The sequence below is a fragment of the Channa argus genome, chromosome 11 (assembly GCF_033026475.1).
Source record: "Channa argus isolate prfri chromosome 11, Channa argus male v1.0, whole genome shotgun sequence".
NCBI classification, from domain to species: Eukaryota; Metazoa; Chordata; class Actinopteri; order Anabantiformes; family Channidae; genus Channa; species Channa argus.
The window spans coordinates 15,502,942-15,523,396 of NC_090207.1; the positions used below are offsets into that span (position 1 = coordinate 15,502,942).

At 39.6% G+C, this 20,455-nt stretch overlaps 1 protein-coding gene across 2 annotated transcripts in view; it reads right to left on the bottom strand.

Annotated features, from left to right (window-relative positions):
• The window catches only part of ssbp2a (single stranded DNA binding protein 2a), a 47,698-nt gene that overhangs the window by 26,054 nt on the left and 1,189 nt on the right, over positions 1-20,455 (bottom strand). For both annotated transcript variants that reach the window (XM_067520399.1, XM_067520400.1), the window contains exon 2: positions 525-597. In XM_067520399.1, coding sequence (XP_067376500.1) covers positions 525-597 — 73 coding nt within the window. The remainder of the gene's footprint in view (positions 1-524; positions 598-20,455) is intronic.

The window sequence follows — 20,455 nt, forward strand, 5'->3', positions numbered from 1 at the left end:
TTCCATCCCCCTCTCTTTTGTTCTCCTCTTCTTCTGGCCAAAGTACAACAACCCTCTAGCCACTGTCTCCTACATTGTAATTTACTGTCAATTGCGTCAAAGCACCAGAATCAACTGACCTCATTTTCACCACTTCACCTTTTTACCTCTGCAGAATTAAAGTGAAGACAAGCTTGGAGCTCAGAGAAGAAAGTAGAAAGGGAGAAAGCAGAAGAATATGAAAGGACATGAGTAAGCCCGAAAAAGATAGACAGGCAAGACGATGATGTGCCGATCAGGGAATGATGTCAGACTGAGCATCGCAACTCAAATGTGCTCAGGCTCCAGCCCCACTAAATGCAACACTAATGTAAAAAAGCCCATCTGCTGCCACTTGTTGGCTTAGCAATGTAAGGCAAGGCTAAATCCATTAGCTGCTACACACAGTGGACATGTAGAATAAGGGTCAGATCACCCTTCACAGTAGACATATTAAGTACATTGGCTCTGCTGTCTAACAGACAAACAAGCACAGCTTGACTCACCTCTGAGAGAAAGGTCTGTGCTGACTTCTGTGCTCCTACATGCAGCAGGTACTCGTACACATAGAGAGCTAACCTGCACACAAAATAAAGAACACGGGGAAACACAGGGGAAAGTGTCAGTTTTTAATCAAAATTCAATCAACAGATGTTAAGATTAGCAAAAACAGGTTAAACAACATAAGAAAAGTTGAGGCATACATACACAAGAACGTAATTCACAAAGATTCACCTCTTTACAGTACCTGTTCTCAAGTGTTTCTTAAAAATAGTTCATGACCATCTCTGTTCAACCTTGGGGCTGGAAAACATTTGGGACCTAAGACAATTTTATTTTTGTACACTATTTTTCAGATTAGTCTAACAGGGAATTTCTCTCTGGATGGGCTAAAAATAAAGCCGAAGGGGCCTACGCATGGATACAAATTGCCAAGCAGCGATGCAGAAGCAGTGACAGGAGTGTGCCACAGTCCAATCCAAATCTCATGAGAAACAGAAAGAAACACACTTAAGATCACTAATCATTCCCCAACATATCAGACAACAGGCCAGGCCATAGACTTTAAAATTGTCTATTATTCCAAAAAATGTTATCCCAAATCTAAAACCACCTACTTATAGAAAAAGCAGCAAATGCACAAGTACATTTGGTGGGTTTGCACCGTGCAGCACATTGCACTTGTACCTCAGGCTCTCCATGGACTTCCTCCTATGGCTTTGATCGCAGTAAGAATTAATTACAGGCTTGATTTGTTAAATACTTCTCCTCCTTGTGTGTCTGTGCTGATACTAACAGCAGGTTAGGGAGGAGGTGAGGTGATGATCAACACAGCAGATCGATGGGAGATCACAATGACTCTGAACGGCACCCTGCAGGAAGAGATTCTCACAAGGGAGAAGCCAGAACAAATGAACGAGAGCCATTTATGTATGAATATGACATACATGATTAGTTAATTATTGTATGTGTTTTCTGTTGATCAACAAATTTAATGTCACATATTTAAAGCCCCATTCTTTTTAGCTTTACACACACACACACACACACACACACACGCGCACACACAAACATGTACATAGTACCATACACAGAGCTTTTAGTATGGTTGTTTATTTGTGTGCGCATGACTGTATATTGTCAGGTGTAAAGAATGGTTAAATGGGAACAGCAGCTGAACTACAACCCCCACTGAAAGGTGCTACCAGCCTGCTGTAGCAGATCCAGACTTCTCTTATTTCGAGGTAAAAATAAACTCCCCAGACATCCATGTCTGCCTGTCTGAAGATGATGGACTGCACACCTTTCTGCTCTGCACACAGGTACAGGGTCACTTCACGAACCCTCCCCTCTTCCATCCTTCTCCTGCATTTCCATCTCACTTCTTCATCACATTCATCCTTACCTCTTCTTCCTCCTCACTCTTTCCGCTATTTGTTGCTTTTCCATCTCACTTACACTGTTTTCCTTTTGCATTCATTTCAGGCAAGAGGCCACGGTTGTTTAATGATGACATGATGAAGCTAACTTCTTCCTCTCTATTCTTTCCTCACTCTTTCTATTCCTTCCTCTCTCTGCGGCCCCCCGTACCCTGGCAGTAATGTTTAACCAAAGAGATAGAGACAGGACGTTTCACAGGGACAAGGTTAACGGAACAATGAGAGACTTGACAAAACTCTTGACACCTCGAGAACTGAACATGAATAAAAGATGCACCAGTTTTTTTTTTTTGCAAGGCACTGAACATTTCTAGGAACTTGTTCAGTCACTCTGTTCCGCATCGTTTTCCTGTCAGTCTGTCTAAATCCTTCATTCTCCCATGTGAACCCCAATGTCAGCTACAGTCGCATGACTAGAAAACGATTTATTAACACTGAAAGATTTCGTGTATCCGCAATAGATATATTCACAGCAATGACAATGAGTCTGACAGCTGCATGAATGAATTCATTGTATCAGTGGGAATAAATAAAGAAATGAAAGCTTGTCCTCAGCATGCACTGGCCTGTATCCAGTCAGCTATCTATTACCACGCAAAAACACAGCCTCGCCCAGTGGCTGCCTTCGAGACAGAAAGTTTTGACCTATGAATGATTTCAAAGGAGAATATGTGACCTGTGGTCCTGGTGCGGAGAAGGGGTCAAAGAAAGTGAGAAAACCAAGTAAATGAGGATGGAAGAGGGCAGTGGTGGGAGGAAAGAGGATTCAATAAAAGGAAAATAAATGTTAGAAAGTGTCAGAGATAAGTAGGCTAATGCAAGTTTTGGAGAAGAAATGAAAGGAAGAGAAAAGTAAAGCATATCACACAACTGTTTGAACTCACTGATCAGACTAAATCAGACTCTTTCTCCCTCCTGTCTCTTTGTATTTAACACACACCAACAGTAGGCAGAGCAGAAATAAGACTGATAGGCAGGCAGCAAAGCAGCAGATGGAGGCACTTTGTAAGCATCCAATATCTATTGAACTTTAACTCAAAACTACAAATTTCTTCAAAGGCAAGTGAATTGGCTTTAAAAACACTAAAAGCCCCGTGCCACTCGTACATTGTTCAGTTACTACTTGTTCAGCTGAGCATCCCGCTGATAAAAAGCAACCAACTATGTGGAGCTCAACTGACTGACAGAGTCAAAATACAGAGGAGAGATAAGGCTGGAGGATTAGAAGACAGGGACTGTTCAAGGTTAAGAATCCTCTAAATTTGACACATTAAATTGAAAGCATTACAAAGACTCTCATCATTAAACAAACTGTCATTTTAAATAATCTCTGCATTAGAATTTGAGGTAAAAGTGCTGAAAGTGAGGCAGCCAATGCATTTATAATGGTTTCTGACTCCTCATTAATCTATTCACATTCAAGCTCTTTTGCTGTTTGCCCTTGCTGTCGGACATACACTAGAAAATTGAAGACATTTTTTATTTCTGACCTGTCTACCCTTGCAATTTGTGTTGTAAATAAGAACCACTTTACATTAATCAAAACTGCAAACAGGATGATTGAAGAGATCAGGTGCCTCCCAGTTTCCTTCCCCTTGCTGTGTGATAAACTGTGTGTGTGGTTTGGTGTGCAAATGCATGTGGGTCATGTGAGGTAGTGATGCTGAGTGGGTACAAGTGGAAAAGGTGGGGGGGTGGGGAGGCTTTAAGATTGGCATCTGACCCTTTTGTCTTTCAAATTTAAGTGGTTTTGTCTTCTTTGAGTCACTTTTAATTAAATTCATATTTGGAGTCGACCCTCACTCCAGTTGCTCTAGTAAACCTGTGCAAGACGAGACAGCCAGCGAGCTCGAACCGTCAGAGCTTAGCTTAATGAAGGCGGCAGGCAGAAACAGCAACCAGCTTCTGTGATGCCTTGTTACTGAGCTGCACAGACAAGGTAGCAGAGGAAGGAGAATATCTTGGAGCTCAACTCCCACCTATTTCCCCAGGATCAGCATTTGGGAGGGACCAATAGATCGCTGCTTATCAATTTACTGCCATGGCGATCAAAGTCTGGCAGGGCTTCAAATCACAACAGACAAGGTCTTCAGTGATTGGATTTGGCTGTTATAGATTAGCTATAGATTATGTCACACTTGTTAAAGACTAAATAGAAAAGTGATTATACTTCTGATCTGAATCTGCATCTTAACATATTTACAAGACTTGCTACTGTGCTGACACAGTCTAACTACACATGTATAATCAGGAAAATCAAATTAAATGTTAAGTATGTAAAAAGAGAAGTAATAAAATCTTAGGTCGATTCTTGCCAGTAAACATGCCATCCCCATCAGCGATGCAGCTCTTAAGCAGATCTATACCAATTCAGCCGCAATATCAAACTTATGCCATCAGTATGTTAATTGTATAGTAATAATGTATTTTCTCAATATTTGGTTAAAGCTGCTCCCAAAGATATTTTGCTGTGTAGTCTGCTACACAACAGAAACACAATAAAGGGTGAATGCTTCTTATCCTCTATAAGTCAGAAGCTATAAATGTAACTTATTTTCATAAATTCCATTGCATTGGGTAGGGTTTGGGTAGTGGCAGGAAATCATTTCTACCCACAGGAGGTGATGAATACAAATGGTTCCAACGAGTGATCTGGTCAGAGAAAGATGTCTCTTCCATGTTGGCACTCTTACTGTAAACTGAACTGTAATAATAAAGACAGTGATTTAATAAAATGAGTTAAACTTGCAATGACTTCCACTTAAAGGTAACTTGACAAATGACTTAGACTTATTCTAGGCTCATGAAATACGCACTGTAAATTTAAAAGCAAAAAGCGGTGTTTTTACACAGATGCAGGTTGACATTATCATTCATTTGGAGACATGTTTATGACCATCCATTAAAAACAGCTCCCTTTAGCGCAGTCACATACGGCCCCTTTTAGGTCTATTACTATGTGCATTTTAGTGATGTGTTACACTAGCTGTGTTTACACGGACACAAATATTTAACCGATAAACAGTTTAGGAGCCCATTCAAAATAAAAAGTGTCATGTAAACACTTCCACTATAACACACTGGCCTGATCAGAATTCCTTTTTAATCTGAATGAGAGGAGTGGTTTATTTGGCTAATCTGAACAACATGGAAATTTTAGCTGTGTAAACACTTAATTTCTCTTGTTGGACTAAAAATGTTCTTTCTGTGCATGTTTGCCCCACACAAGGATAACATTAGGTGAGATGAGGAGTTTCTTTGACAAGCTGCAAGAGGTCCCTCTTGCACCACACTGACTTCGTGTAAAAACTGCAGGAGCAAGATGTGCTTGTGAGATTGCTGTTTAATGAGAAACACCAGCAGAAACCAATATTGTTGCTGTGACGCAATGGGGCTCTATCGTTGACTTTTTCTATTGAATAAATCCCCAACGCTGAAAAAAAACCTTGCTAGTTTATTAATTTTCCAGCATGCTAAATGCTTCACAGCATGTAAATGCACTTCCGATCAGATCAGCATCAGTGTGAATGGTTAAGTTGGAATCTCTAATAAACATGTCTTTAGACCAGTCATTTTACAATATTTTGCTCAGTTAACTGGGATTTGTCCTTGGGATGGTAATACTGTTAAAAATTGACAATCCATTTTTGTAACAGACTACCTGAGTTGACCAGAAAAATGACAAAGAAAAAGTTAACTGTATAAATTGGAGAAGCAAAATGAAATTCTGTGCAGGAGTTTAGTAGTGGTAGTAGTAGACAACTGCCTCTGGAAGGTGTCAACCAGGTGTCTCAGACTAAACCCCAGAACAGTCAGAACAAACAAGCCAGAGACCGAACCATACCAACATGCTCCATTTCCACCACAGAGGAAAATTACAGTATGAGAGAGAAAATAAGAGAAAGAGAGTGATGGGGTGACAGGAGCGTAGCAGAAAGAGATGAAAGGTTCTGGTGAAGTGAGGAGAGTGAAGAAGGGGGATTATAGACACAGAAAAATGGCAAATGAGGAGAATGTAGGTGATGGGTGCTAGTGAATGAGCCCCAAGACGAATAGTCATGAGATCTGTAAACTTTCATATTCTAATGTTGAGGATTTTCACTGAGCGGTGTCTCAGTTAGCCAAGCACCCTGCTGTGACCTCCTTCTGCAAATTAACACAAAATCCTGCAACAGAAACAGCCTGGCTAAACTGGATTTTACTCTTAACATTCTCTAAGAGAAAAAGCAAATGATTACGACTGTGCTGAAAGCACAACATACAGACAGGACAGAATGAGGGATGCATAGGAACACTATGCCTTGAAGTATCCGCTGAATTTCATTATATTTTTATTAAGAAATGTCAGTGAGTTCTGTGAGAGGGATTAACAATGGAAAACTAATCCTAGATTTAACTAAGTCACTAACAGGAAGTTGAAAACTGTAATTATTTCCTGGATATGCTTACCTTCTATAAGAGACTAAATTACTGTCTTTAATATGTGCTATGTGTTCACAGCAAAGAATAATGTGAGTAAAAGTGATGCTGTGAAATATCTACCGAGAGCTATAGAGTCTTTGAAGTATTTTGCTTTCTAGCGAATGAAACACTTTACGGAATAATAAAGAAATGAGAAGAAATAAAGTCATACTATTTAGTTATATCACTTGACCATTTTTAATGCTCTGCTTTATTTTGCAGCGTCGTTAATTTGGTATCCCATTAGATGTCAATCGTCAATGTGGTGGAGATTTTTCAGACTTTCCTATTTTATGTTATATAATTTTGTAGAATATGATGCAATACAGACAATTACAGCAGTAAGCACAACTACAAAGGCTGCTGTAGAAAAGCTGCACATTAATGTCGTTACAGTTAACAACACATATGGAGTTTAGAGGTGTCGTCATTATAAAAAGACTTAAAATGTAGTTAAAAAAGAAGCTGCCTTGATGTATGCTATCATTAACCTGAATTTTAAGGTAGAAGCTGAAATATTAATTGGGGATAGGACTGGGGGATATAGATAAAACTGTTTTTACAATAATGCTTCTCATATCAGTTTATAATAATAATTATCATAATTTACAGTCTTTATTCTTTAGTTAGTTTCTGAACTGAAAGGAATTTATGGCTGCTCTCTTTATACATGTGGTATTTGTGTTTACAGTGGAGGTACAAATTCAGTGTGTTTCTACGCCTTGTTGGTTCAGGTTTCTGACAAATCACAAATCTGATTTGTTGCTTAACCATTTCTAAATGACAGTTTCTTCCCATGGCCCAACTTCACCCTGTTTGACGATTCTAAATAGCCCATAGGTGTAAATATTTGCAGGAATGGGTGTCTGTCTCCGTCAGCCTTCTGGGAGCCTCTTTGAAGAATGTGACCATTGTAAAGAGTAACGTAAAAATCACCTTATCAGTGCACACTGGCAGGCAAACTATGCAGTGGAGACACGGTTACTACAGCAGTCAAACCTAGCCTGACATTTCTGCAGCTTCTGCAATCTATTGTTACTTTTTGAAAGATATATACACAACTGATCATTTATATCTCCAATGAGCTATAGTCAGTGATTTATCAGTCTAGCTTTATGGCTTTCAGCTTTATATGAGTATGGTGCACTGTATAAAGTGTTTCTGTTATTTTAATTACCCCAAATTGTAGTCATATGATCCGTTTGGCATCGTTTGCATGAGGGAATGGGAAACACCGCTTTGTTTATGTCCTGTCCCTGACTGCACTGTGCTTCCATAATATCAGAGACACCTGTCTGTAACTCAGAAGAAGGATCATCAACATCATCAGTCTAAAGTAAATGCACTTACTTACTCTTACTCTTCACCAATGCACTTACCATGACTCAAACCCCACCAGTGGGTAAGGAGAGTGTTAGCAACTTGGCCTGCCGGCAACTCTGGCAAGAATAGAGAAGGACCCCTCCATAAGAGAGAGCACAGCGATCAAGCTGCTGCCCCTGCTGAGGACAGCCCTGTGTGTGACAGCCAAACACTTTTCCTGATTAATCAAGCCTTGCAGTGAGGTTTTATGTGCCATTAAGAGCGTTGCTAAATGACTTCACTTCATTCATTAAAGTGCAGCATCCTCTGCGGGTAGATGGGCCCTGCTTGCCAGGCAGACAGACATACAGACAAATGAAAGTTGGGAGAGAGATGGTGGTGGGGCAGCAATGAGGGTGGCGGGGGCATTGAGGCAAGATAAACAACGACAAATATAGACCCTTTACAATGCTGAATAATTCATTTAATACACAGGGCTTCAGGAAAACAACGGAGACAATAAAAAGACAGCCCAAACAACCGTGGGGATTATGGAGCCTTTATCCAGTGTGGAGCATCTTCAAAAGAGGTGTATTTATGAACACACCTCGTCTACAAAGGGTACAGTGACAGGATCATGGCCTAATCACTTTATATGGAAAATCAGGTTCCCCTGGACTAATCCCTGATGCATTTTCATTAGGCAGAAGTACAGTTTTAATGAATCTGTGTAGGGGAGTTGGACAGCTAGGTGTGAGTGGATTAATTGTTTGAAAGTCTTGTTGCATATAGTGGCTGCTTTGTTTGAGCTGTTCATTGAACTCATCGTCAAGCACATCTCACACACACACACAAACACACACACACACCCACACACAGAAATACTGTACAGTAAAACTTAAACACACTAATTGTAAGAAGGAAAGAAGAAAAAGGCAGAAATGATAGTAAAGGAGCATAGACGAAAACCGGTAATTTACCACAGAAAGATAAAAGATGAAGATTAGTAGCGACATGAGGCCTAGAAGGCAGAGAGGATGAGAAAGAGCATGGAAAGAGAAAAGGATGAAGGGGGCAGAAAGAGAAAGAGAAATGGACAGAGAAGTAAAAGAATAAATGATTCATAAAAGAAGCTGGGGAAGCGCAACTAGAGGAGGTCAGAACGACGAAGAGGAGTGATGGTGCAGCCTGTGAGCAAAACTGAAAAAGACAATATTATGAACATGCCTGCTGACGTCACACACCGTTTTCTCGGAGGATCTCCGCGAGAGATTAAGCTGGTATTAGGCTTCAGGAGGCATTAGCACTAGATTTGCACAAGTCAAAATGAACCTGAAGATAATTTCTCCCTTTTCACTTTATAAAGACAAAAGCTAGTTGGTAACAATGCCTTTGACAGGTTTCTGTAGTTTTCTATCAGTATGCTGTGGAGTTTAATTTTAGCATAATCAAGTTGCTGTGAGGGCATCATGAAAAAAACCTGATCCACATGCAGGTTATCAGAGAAGAAAATAACTATCAACATTGATATGATCTATTGCATAGTGTATATATAATAGGAGTATACAGGGCTTCCATTAGACTCCTTCTCAGTCAAATACATGCCTTCAATTAATCCCAAACTGGCAGTGTGCTGTGGCTCTATCACTGGCTGTTCGCTGATGCATTTCTAATTGGCATTTTTGCTGATGGTCACAAGTTAAATCTATATTCTCCATTACCCTTCCACGGCATCCCCTGGGGACTCTCTAATGGCTCCTGCTAAAGGCAAAGCACTTGAATAGAGATATTCATATAAAGTTGATTCTCTGTGATGCTGACTGGTCTCTGTGTAGACTTCAGTCACAGGTTCAATAGCTCTGTAGTTGAGAGTTGGGAGGAGGAGTGAAAAGTTCACTCCAGCTTTGAAGATTAACAAAACATGTGTCATAATCCTGCATGAAAACAGCCGGAGGAGAGACACTCATAGTCAAATAAACTGTGTTTTATCTGTTCGTGTTCTGTGTTTTGTCTCCACTGAGATGGTCTCACATGCTGCTTTGCTGAGCAAATGTTTGTCATAGCCTTTATCCCTCTCACTTCCACAACACATAGTAAAGCTCTCAGTGGAGCTTTGGCTGGGTGACAGGCCCGAATGCTCCAACACTGGCTTGGCAAACAGTGGGGTAACTTGTGCTGGCTAAGAACAGTCGGGTTGAACCGAGCTGGCCGACTTCAGAACTGTGTGAGGGGTTGATCAGCAGAACAAGTCAAATGGCTTGCAAAGGTAACAAAAATACAGTGCTGCTGCAGAAAAAGGAATTTGCTAGTGGAAAGGTGAAATGTCACAAGTAAAATTATAAGTCAAAAGAATGAAGCTCATATCCTGACCGAGAGGAAGCGTCCTGCGTTCTTTGGCATACCTCATACAGATCTTGTTTACCTTTCATTAACTGGAGATCTCAGAAACCTGTCCCCCCCACCCTTTTTGGGACAGTCTAATACAAAGGTAAAAATAAATAATGTAAAACAGACACTTTAAAAACATATACATAAAAAAAATGATTATAATGTTTGAGCATGAAATTGGAAGCATAGGAATATCAATCTTTAATTATCTCTATTAATATACTGTATGTAAGTACTTTTTTTTTTTTACATTTTTATTCTTCGTAAGAGAAGTTTGTTATAAGGGCAAAAGCCAATTCAGGGACAAAACAGAATTCCTATTTTATCCTATTCAGCCGAGTAGTTAAAAGTCTGAAAGGTTTTTCGTTAACAACGCACAACTGTTGTTTTTCTATTGACTCACTTAACAACTACAAAGTTGCAGGAAATACTGAATAAGTTGTTTTAACCCATAACAACAACAAAGAATAAAGTATGAGAAAGAAGAAAAATATCAGTTCTGCAGAAACTCAAGCTTCTTGGTGAACAGGATAAAGACTGATAACAGCCAACTTATCAAGATTGTCCAACCACAAGTCCAACGGTAGTTGCAAACCTCCACCCAGTGCTTTAAGGACACAGTGTAATCAAACTATTACAGAGCTGCAACTAAACACTAAAAGATACATATTAATGTACAAACCACCACCCTATGTAAACATGACAAAAAATAAAAAGCATGACACTGTATGCTTGTTTTTTTGGCCAACACTTCAAAACCTTAAGATAATGATACAAAGAAGACCAGCAACTAGGTGAAGTTTGGTGTTTTGTTTGAAGAGTAAATTTAATGCTTAAACAATTACCAAAAGTATTTTACTATTTTGTGAATCGGTTAATAAATTAAGAAGTAACTTTCATTTACAACGATTTCTTACAAACAACACATTTAACATGCATAAGTTCGAACTGAGACAATATTGTACACCATGTGTATAGACTATAGGTCACAGTCCTGCTTTATGTCACTATAGGCAAATACAATTGAAGTGCATACAACACAATATTGATAAATGAACTATTTTGCATTGTGCATCAGTGAAAACACTGGGTGCGAGTTCAGTGGGTGGAGTGTAACAGAGGACGATGACTAACTAGTGACCCTTACTCACGTCTTAAAAATTGCAAATTAGTGCAGCTGCAATTAAGACGAGCAGACAATACAATAAAACGGAAGCGTCCCCCCGCCCCTGCCTGATACAGGCTCAATCAGACAATGTGAAACACTTCTTGTTCTGTCAGCAGTGCAGAGACTCTACTGTCTCACAGAGCAGACAACAATGCCTAGGGCTGAGATAACAGGAAATGCCAGCTTATCAGTGAGAGGGAGAAACAGACAGAGCTGGTGACGGAGCATGATGGGTAAGGTCACTGTTTACTAACACTCCAACTCCAGTAACTGTATGTCATTTAGGTTTCAGTCAGTTACATTTTCCACATGTGAAATTTGTTTGTGGAATAAACTATTAAAAAATAATAGTGGATAAATCAAATAAAAGTGCAGGCAAATCCATCACTTTCTTAATTTGAGTTCCGTTTCATTGGTTTTGATTTGTTTAGATTGAGTCACCTCTCATGGGGAGTTTGTTTAATTTCACAGCTGAAAGAACACCAATGATTTTTAGGAGTATTTTCCTTGTTCAACTTTCTCTACAAGCAATTACAGTAAATCTTGAATGCAACATAGCCATAAAGCACAGAATATTAAACTGCTGTTTACAGACAGAACTTTCAGTTTGACAACACTTACTGATCATACGAGGTTAATTACTGTATTCTTTCAAAGTCTATTTTTACAGTTTCTCAGGAACACATGGGTGTAATGGATTATGAGAGTACAGTATACACTGAGTACTTGCAAAGGTAACAAAAAATTCTCCACTCTGTACTGGAAAGATTGCCCAAAACAATGCATATGCTACTTATATACCGATGGCTTTGTGCCAATTTGTACCAGTTTCAAGGATTACTGTTTAAGAATTTAAAATGCCTCACTGCATAACACAACACATTTAGATAGAACTGGGACTGCTATAACAACAGTTTTTATAATTGACTAATTTATCCCATTATTTTCTCCAACAATCTATAAAATCATAACAATTTCCTTTCACAACTCCCAAAGCCCGGGCGGTGTCTTTAAAGTTGTTAGATGTGTTTCAGTACAGATCCAGATGAGTTTTTTCGCACCGTGATATAAAATAAAAATAAAGCAGAATTCTGACATTTGAGAGTATTGAGACAGTATGTGAGCCTGATACATTCACTGAATATCAAACAGTTGCTGATGATCATCCACTTCACTAATTGTTTCAGGACTGTGTCTACATTACCACCTGTTTTAATGAAAATGTAAAAATAATTTTGATATACTCAGTCTTGCCCCCTTTTTCTTATGGACAAGCCTTCTGTTCTATTGCAGCACATTTTGCATATTAACCAGTGTAAAGTTAGTACATTTTAAAACAATGGATCCTTGATTAGAGGAGCAACAAGCTTCTTAATTCTAGCTAGTGGCTGTTGACTTTGCTGGCTGAAATAGTAACTATCATTCAACCAATTTATCAGTTCTAGTAGCTAACTAGATAGTTAAGCTGCTGTTAGCTTCCCAACACTGTTTTTGGAGGAGTTTTAATGTTGTGAGATGATTCATTTGGTGGCTATGTGCATTATATTGTGCTAAAACACAAACAAATTAGTCACTATTCTCAGCAGCAAATACCCAGTAAGTGGATATAGAAATTAATAAAGAAGACTGTGCTGTGTTGCTGTAGTCCTACTGTGAGACATTTCATAGGGAATAATGTCAAGTCTTATTGTTTTGTTCTTCGATTGGGCAACTACTGTTCAGCGGAGGGGTTTAGGAAACAATTGTGCAACTATATTTCACAAATTCAAACCCACAGTCATGTTGTTGTGTACAGTTCTGAGTTACAGGTCCTGGAATGTGATGCCCTGGGAGACTCTTTTCTCCGTCCAACGGCACACGGTCATTGTTTGACTCACACAATGCAACATTCCACAATCAGCAGCAACTCCAACAAAGCCAGAAGGAGAAGGAGATGACTGGGAGGACTTTACTGCTATAATCTTATAGGATTAGAATTCCTTTCTACAGGGCTCTAATAGGCCGCTATTCTTTTGAACAACAAAGCTTCAAGATGAGATAAAAAAACTGATACAGATGAAGGCAATCTAGAGCAATTTGAGGAAGAATGTGAGACTATTAAAGCCTGCACAGAGGCTCTGGAGGAAGTACAAATAAGTGACTAAAAACAATTCAGGGAAATATATCACGCTTCAACATGGGATAAAATAACAAGCAGCAAAATGAATGCACCAAAATATCTGCCAATGAATAATACGATTTAATAACAAGAAAATTCACACTTAAAACAGACACAACCAGGCACAAATTATACATATTCCAACAATAGGGCCCATCGTCACGCAGCTTCATACCTTGTGACACTCCATTATCCTTCCTGTGTCTCTGTGGTTGAGAAATGGCATTAAGAAGACCTTAAAAAGTCAAGAGCTCTATGTCAGCAATTTAAATCCTAAGCAAGAGGATATACTGCCTTGCATTTAGAGGCGAGAAAATGTCATTGTGGACTCTATAATATGTCATATGTGGTCATGTAGAGATGGTACTTTTTATGGAGAATTAAAGCAAAGAACTCCATGGTTTAACTTTACAAACAGAAAAGGGACAAAAGAAGAACTAAGGAAAGAAGGTACATTAAAAGAAATGTGTATTTTTTGTATGCACAGGAGAAAAACGAATACGGAATCAGACAGAGAGAGTGTCTGAAGCAGTTTCTTAGCCTGGCCGTCACGCATGCTTAACCTTGCACCAGCGTCTATGCAGTGCAGCTTGCATATCAATGATAGAGGAATATCAGCAGAGAGGCCACCAACCATCCTCCACTATACTTGGTAGGCAGTGGAGGCACATCAACATCCGCAGTTACAATGTGGTGAGCACAAGAGGAGTTTTTAAATGGTAAAACTGAGTGTTATAAAACGCTCACATACACTTTGATTAAAATGTGGAAAGATGACAAATATCCATAGCTGGAAAAGTGATGTAAATACACGAGGATGCTAAATTGGTCAGGTTTCGTCTTAAAATGTAAATGCACTCTTTATCTGAGCCTATAATAGGTAAGTGCTGTTTCCATCCACAGCATCTACGTTTGGATGGAGTTCTCAAGTTACAAGAAACGCTTTGAGGGAGAGCGGTTCCACCGTGCTGTGGTTTGGAGCAAAGCTGTGCATATTTGGTGTCACCAGGGGCAACAAAAAACTTCCTGACAAAACCAAAAGTGTTACCACTAACAACATGAACAAAAACCAAAAGCATGGATTGAAGCCTCCAGTCATGACCAGCAAAGCATAGCATGAAATGCACCTTCTCTCTCTGCTTCACATCTCATCCTCATCCACGCTGCACTAATCTGAACCCTCCACTCCCCAGATGTCAATATCTCAATCCCAATGTCGAACTGACACACTGTAAATATTGAAGAGAAAAAGAAGAGAAAACAAGAGAAGAGAAGAGAAGAGAGATATGATGTGATGGCATTTTTCTAATTAAACTAAAGCATTCAGGGACACCCATGGGGTCCTGAGGGACCAGCACCGGGTGATAAACTCAGTCATCCGTACCCTCCGTCTTTTGAGGGGAGTGATAAAAGACTTTCAGGATGCTGTGCCCTCTCCTCCTCTCTTCCTTCTGTACCACACGCTATCTGATGCCGACGGAGGGCCTTTGTCACGTCAATCCTTCCCAAGGATCCCCAAGGTGTCCTGTGAGGATGCCTTCCAAGGGGTCCTGTCTGTTGATTGACATGTCACCCCTTTTTTGCCTGCGTCGATCAGAGGCCACCCCCGCCCACTCCACCCCGCATCACACAGCTCAATAAGAGGCCGCTGCTTTGATAGCAGTTCTGTGGCACGTTACATCTCTGGCAGCAGGGATAAGAGAGAGACTAGGAGGTATGCCAGCAGATAAAAGACGACTTTTAACAGCTTCTATGTGTTCTGCAGGTTAAAAAGTGTTTTTTTTATCAGAGCCTTGTCAAACTGTCGTCATCACTTTTATTTGAAGACAGCTCTGTACACCAAGGAAAAAAAGAAACATATCAGAACTGCATTTCTCGTCTGGTTTTCTTATAATCCCAGATTGATGCTAATCTAAAGCGCTGTGAGGATTAAATACAGTGGCAGCAGCTTTCAGTCTATATCTTTCACTGACCCTCATGGTTGGTGAAAGACAACAATGAAGAGCTTTGACAGCTCTCTGTGTATCACAGTTGTTCACAAGCATCCCATGAGAACTGAAGAGGTTATTAGCTGTATAATGATCACTGGATGTTGTAGTTCACGTTTACACAGGCAGCGCAGCAGACAGAAGGAGGCTGATATTGAGGGATGAAACATATGGGGAAAGTGCTATAAGCAGACAGCTCAGATGGGTTTACAGACTTACACGTGCAGTTTTTCCTCTTTTGACCCGAAACAGCAAGAAGCAGATACAGACACACACAGACACATCCAAACTGTTCATGACTTAAATATAGTTCTCTGTCAACTTAAACTGGGAAGAGACCCACTATAGGTTGAGCCATTTCTCATTGGGGTTTTTTAGGCAGTAACTGGACGTAAGCCAGCAGAACCAGCTGTGGTCACTTAACGGTGTAAATGATCCACAGAGAGACTTTGTATGGAGTGCAGAGGTCTGACATGCAGCTATTATGGAGCATTAGACCATGAGGATTTTACCTGACTTCCTCGAACCTGGACACACTCTATCTTTTACATTTTTTAAGGTTGGTTTCCACCCTTCAAGTTCAATGATCATCTTCCATACCTCACTTCCCCTTTTATCTGCCAGCATGACCAGGAACACATGTTTATCCTCTGGCTACATTCATTTTTCACGCTCTAACAAATGATCTTCCTTTCTCTTTCCTCTAATGAGTGCACCTCTGTCATTTCTCAAGGACATTGAAGTGTGGTAAACAAACAAACAAAAAAAATCATCATTACATTCATCAGGTGTCAGCTGGCACGAACAAAATCCGACTCGCTTGCACCGTCGGCACAGGGCATTGTGAGCATACAGTTTGAGTGTGTGAGATACTGCTCTATTTTTATTGTAGTTCTGCTGTAATGCGACTCACTGTCAGAGCCAGAGTGGCAGCCTGAATTGCTTCTGTTGGATAAACACTCCCATCATGCATTGCATTGCCTCAGTCTGCGCAATGCTGCATTGGCAGCCTCCTGGCAGGATTCTGAGGTGTCTCGGTTCAGAAGTAGCTGCGTGTGTGTGTGTTTGTATGCGTGCAGAATGATGATCCTTACAGCACCAGAAATTCTTACAGTAAGTCTGCATCAGATTGATGGTTGCCACCATCACTAATGACACTTATAATAGGTGGACTTTTCACAGCGGTGAGTTTACAGTCAGTGTTTATTAATGTGATGTCTAAGAAGAAATAAAATAAAATTCACTGTCTACAAAAAAGTCCACCCAAACAAATGTGGTGTGTGTCTGTCGGAGCAAGAGAAATTGAGCCAAGTGTAAAGACCAGCTAGCATGTGTGTGCATTTTAGGCAGAGTTGGTTCCATGATTAACTAGACACAAAGATAGGAAAAAAGAAAGGAACGTGCACTATGTGCTCCAATGCAAATCACTCAGGACCGCAATCCCAGAACTATGTGGAATGTGTCCTCTAACTGCTAGTGAGCTAAAACTACACTCGTTGAACAACTGCAGTACACAGTCAGTGGTCGTGTACTGTCACTCCAAATTAAAATCAAGTGCAGACCGTAACACAGGTACAGCTGGAGAGATGAAGGAAAGAGAGCTGAACAGTGTTAATGTCTGATACCCTGAGAGAGTGTTCACTACAGGCACACAGGGAACATGAAAGACTTCCTAGTTCCTATTATCTGACACACACACACACACACACACACACACGGAATGTAAACATAATGAAGACATATTCAAAACATACAAGTGTCTCGATTTTAATACAACACATTGTATAATGATATACTACTGAAGAGTAATTCAAAAATCTGTCATCTTAAAGGATCAATTTACCCAAATATTTGTATTCTACTTACTACTAATTGTAAATGAAGGGCAAACCGATCCTTTATAGTGTCCTTCTTACTCTTGTGTTTCTAAAATATTCTCTTCTTACTCATCTGTTTCTCTTTATCTGCACATCCTCCTCTGCAAAGCATACAGATTAAATAAAGGAACTCAGTATGCAACATAATAAGCTTTAGTCACATCTTTACTGTACAGTAATGAAATGTGTTTCTAATAGTTTTGCAGTTATTTTTTGCTCACCGTGCAATCTATGCTGAGACTACACAATGTGAAGAAGTGTAGGGGTGTAGGGTTGAATGGCCCCAACTATAATGATTTATGAAAACTTAGACATACTGTGAATTTTCAGTTTAGGCTGAATCGCCTTTGAAGTATTTTAGTGTAGCATTTTTAACATGAACAACAAAGACGTCAGGGGACATGTAAAACATTAGCTGGTAAAGAGTGTGCACACAGTAAACAAGGCTTCCTTTAATTTGTTTGGTAATCTATTCTGAATTCTGTACAGTAAATCTCTATCTTTGGACATCAATTAAAGTGTGATCTTTTCTAAAAACGTGCAACATTTTGAGATTCTCGTTAAGCAAGATTTTCATCATGTTTTACTGCATTTTATTTCTAAGTGCAAACTACAAAGCCATCAGATAAATGTTCCAAATATGCAATACAGACCTCTGGTGAGGCAAAAACATATAATACATGTGTAGCTTATCACACACACCAGTGAACAGAGATGCATAGAGGTCAACTGCATTTAGAGCTTCTACATCTAAATGGGTGAGACGCTAGAGCCCTGTGTCTGCAGGGGTCCATTCTGAGGTCAATACTACAACACTGTAAACTAATGATCCAGCAAATTCCCTCAGTCCCGTTTTCCTTCTCCTTCTTTCCCTCAATCTGCTGTTGCCCTCTGTCTCTCCCACTCTCTGATCCCCTGCTGGGCTGCAGAAATAAGAAACAACTGAAGACTCGGCAGCGCTGGGCCTGCTCTGCTTCTCTGATACACACCACTGATAAACAAGGCTGCTTGTTAAGAGACAAACGAAACTCTGTCTTGCTTGATTTCTGCCTTTCACTGCTTTTTCATCTGGTGTTTTCTTGTCACCCAGCTCTTTCTTTTGTCATGGCCTTGACATTTATGCCCAGTGGAACATCATTCTTGCCTCGATATGTAAACAGAGATAATGAAATGATCTGCAACAACATAGGATGAAATGCAAAGGCAAACAGTAAGATGTCCATTGTCGGCAATAACGGGCAGTCTAGTATCTGTCATCTGTCATGTAAGCATGTTCAATAAATTCACTATAGAACAAAAATGGCATGTATGCAAACAGCTGGTAGCTGTTAAAGATTCATTTCCAATAAAATCAAAAGACATCGCTTTCATTTCTTCATCTACAACATACTTTGTAGAAGCCTTTTGTATTTGTGGCTTATATCCAACAAGGTCAAAATGTTTTAGTGAACAATAAACCTCTGAAGTAGCTGGTCTTTGCCAGTGTTTGTCTGATTATTCAGAAAATATAATATATTACTCTCTAATACTTGTCCAGAAAATGACTTCACTTTAGTTAGTGTCAAATGTAACCTGTTGTATTACACCTTATATTACTTTTTCAAAGGGCCTGAAAGATGTATGGAGAATCAATAATGGAAACAGACAACATTTCATCAATCATGTGTTCAGCCACAAGCTTTGAATCAAAGTAATGGGAACATTTCCAGCTGCTAAATATTTCTTTCGCACCAGCTTATTGCTGATGGTGCTGCTAATAGTGAGGTGTATAAGCAGAAGGACTATGATTATTAAATTTCAGATGTCAAATCAATCAGTGATGTGGTGACAACAAAAGTAACATTGTAACAAGTTGTTTTGGACAGAGTATCTGCATTAATATTACTGAAACTTTACTTGTAACTTTTTACACTACCTGTTACTAAGAAAAGTAAATATAATATTATTACAACAAGGCATCACAGCCCAACATTGTTTTTTCCTATAAAAAAAGGGGTGTCACATCTACAGCATGAAAAACATTCAGGCAGATGTTTCCTTTAAAGACAGTAAATTAACCATGTTGACAAAATCTCTTCATCGTGGGTGAGCTGCCCTTCAAACTGTCAGGGGAGTTCTGGATAAAACATAAGTATCTGCTCTAATTTACCAAAAGAAAAAATTATCGCATAGATGCTTTTACACAAAGACAGGCACGCACACACACACACACACACACACACACACACACAAACAAACTTGTAATAAAGCACAGAGCATTTCTCAAGCTTGAAAGAAGCTTTCCATCTCTTTCTCTGTCAATGTACGTGATGAAGCGGCGATAGAGGCACACTGTTCATTGCTATCCTTTTCATATCGATTGGGCATAAAGAATGGGGCTCAAGGGATGGAGCTGAACACTCAGTCACACTGTTAACAAACAAGAGTGAACTGGATTCAAAGGAAACAATAAATGAGTAGCAGGATCTGAGTGAGGAGGAATGATATTATTAATCTTGTCTTTTATGGACTTATTCCCACGACAAATAATCTCACACAGGTTGCATCGCCTATAAAAAACAATAGATTGACATGATCTATAAATTTATCTTTGTATAGTTATGTTATATTATACCCCTCTCCATATTCCAATCTTTTTATCAGCTGTAGGGGTCCTAACCAGACAGGCAAAAGGACTCTAAACATTTTGTCTGTTCACAGTCGAGGCCATAACATCAGTATCATCGCTCTTCCCAGTGAGTGTTAATCTGCGATCCCTGCTCACTGACCATCTGACCCTGAGTGGCACAGTTTTACTGGCTGAATGCAACTGGCCAGGGGCTTCACCTTAAAGCACCCTCACAAATGATCTGTCATCAACTGTGCATTTAGAAACATCCAAATTTAGTATTGGTTTTCACATAGCATGCAACACAGCAGATAAGGCAGCAGTGCTGAAAAGTGACACAAACAATGTGCCAAACTGCAAATAACCCATGGATTTTAAGAATTTATAGGTAAATTCCCAATACAACCTTGCAGCCTATAATCATTTTACTAAATCGATATTCTATTAATACTCTCCTGTCCATGTCCAAAACTCCTACAATGAAAAAACTATTTGTGTCTGATAAAGAAAAAGCCCAATTGGTTCCATTCTCGGGTGAAACTCTTTC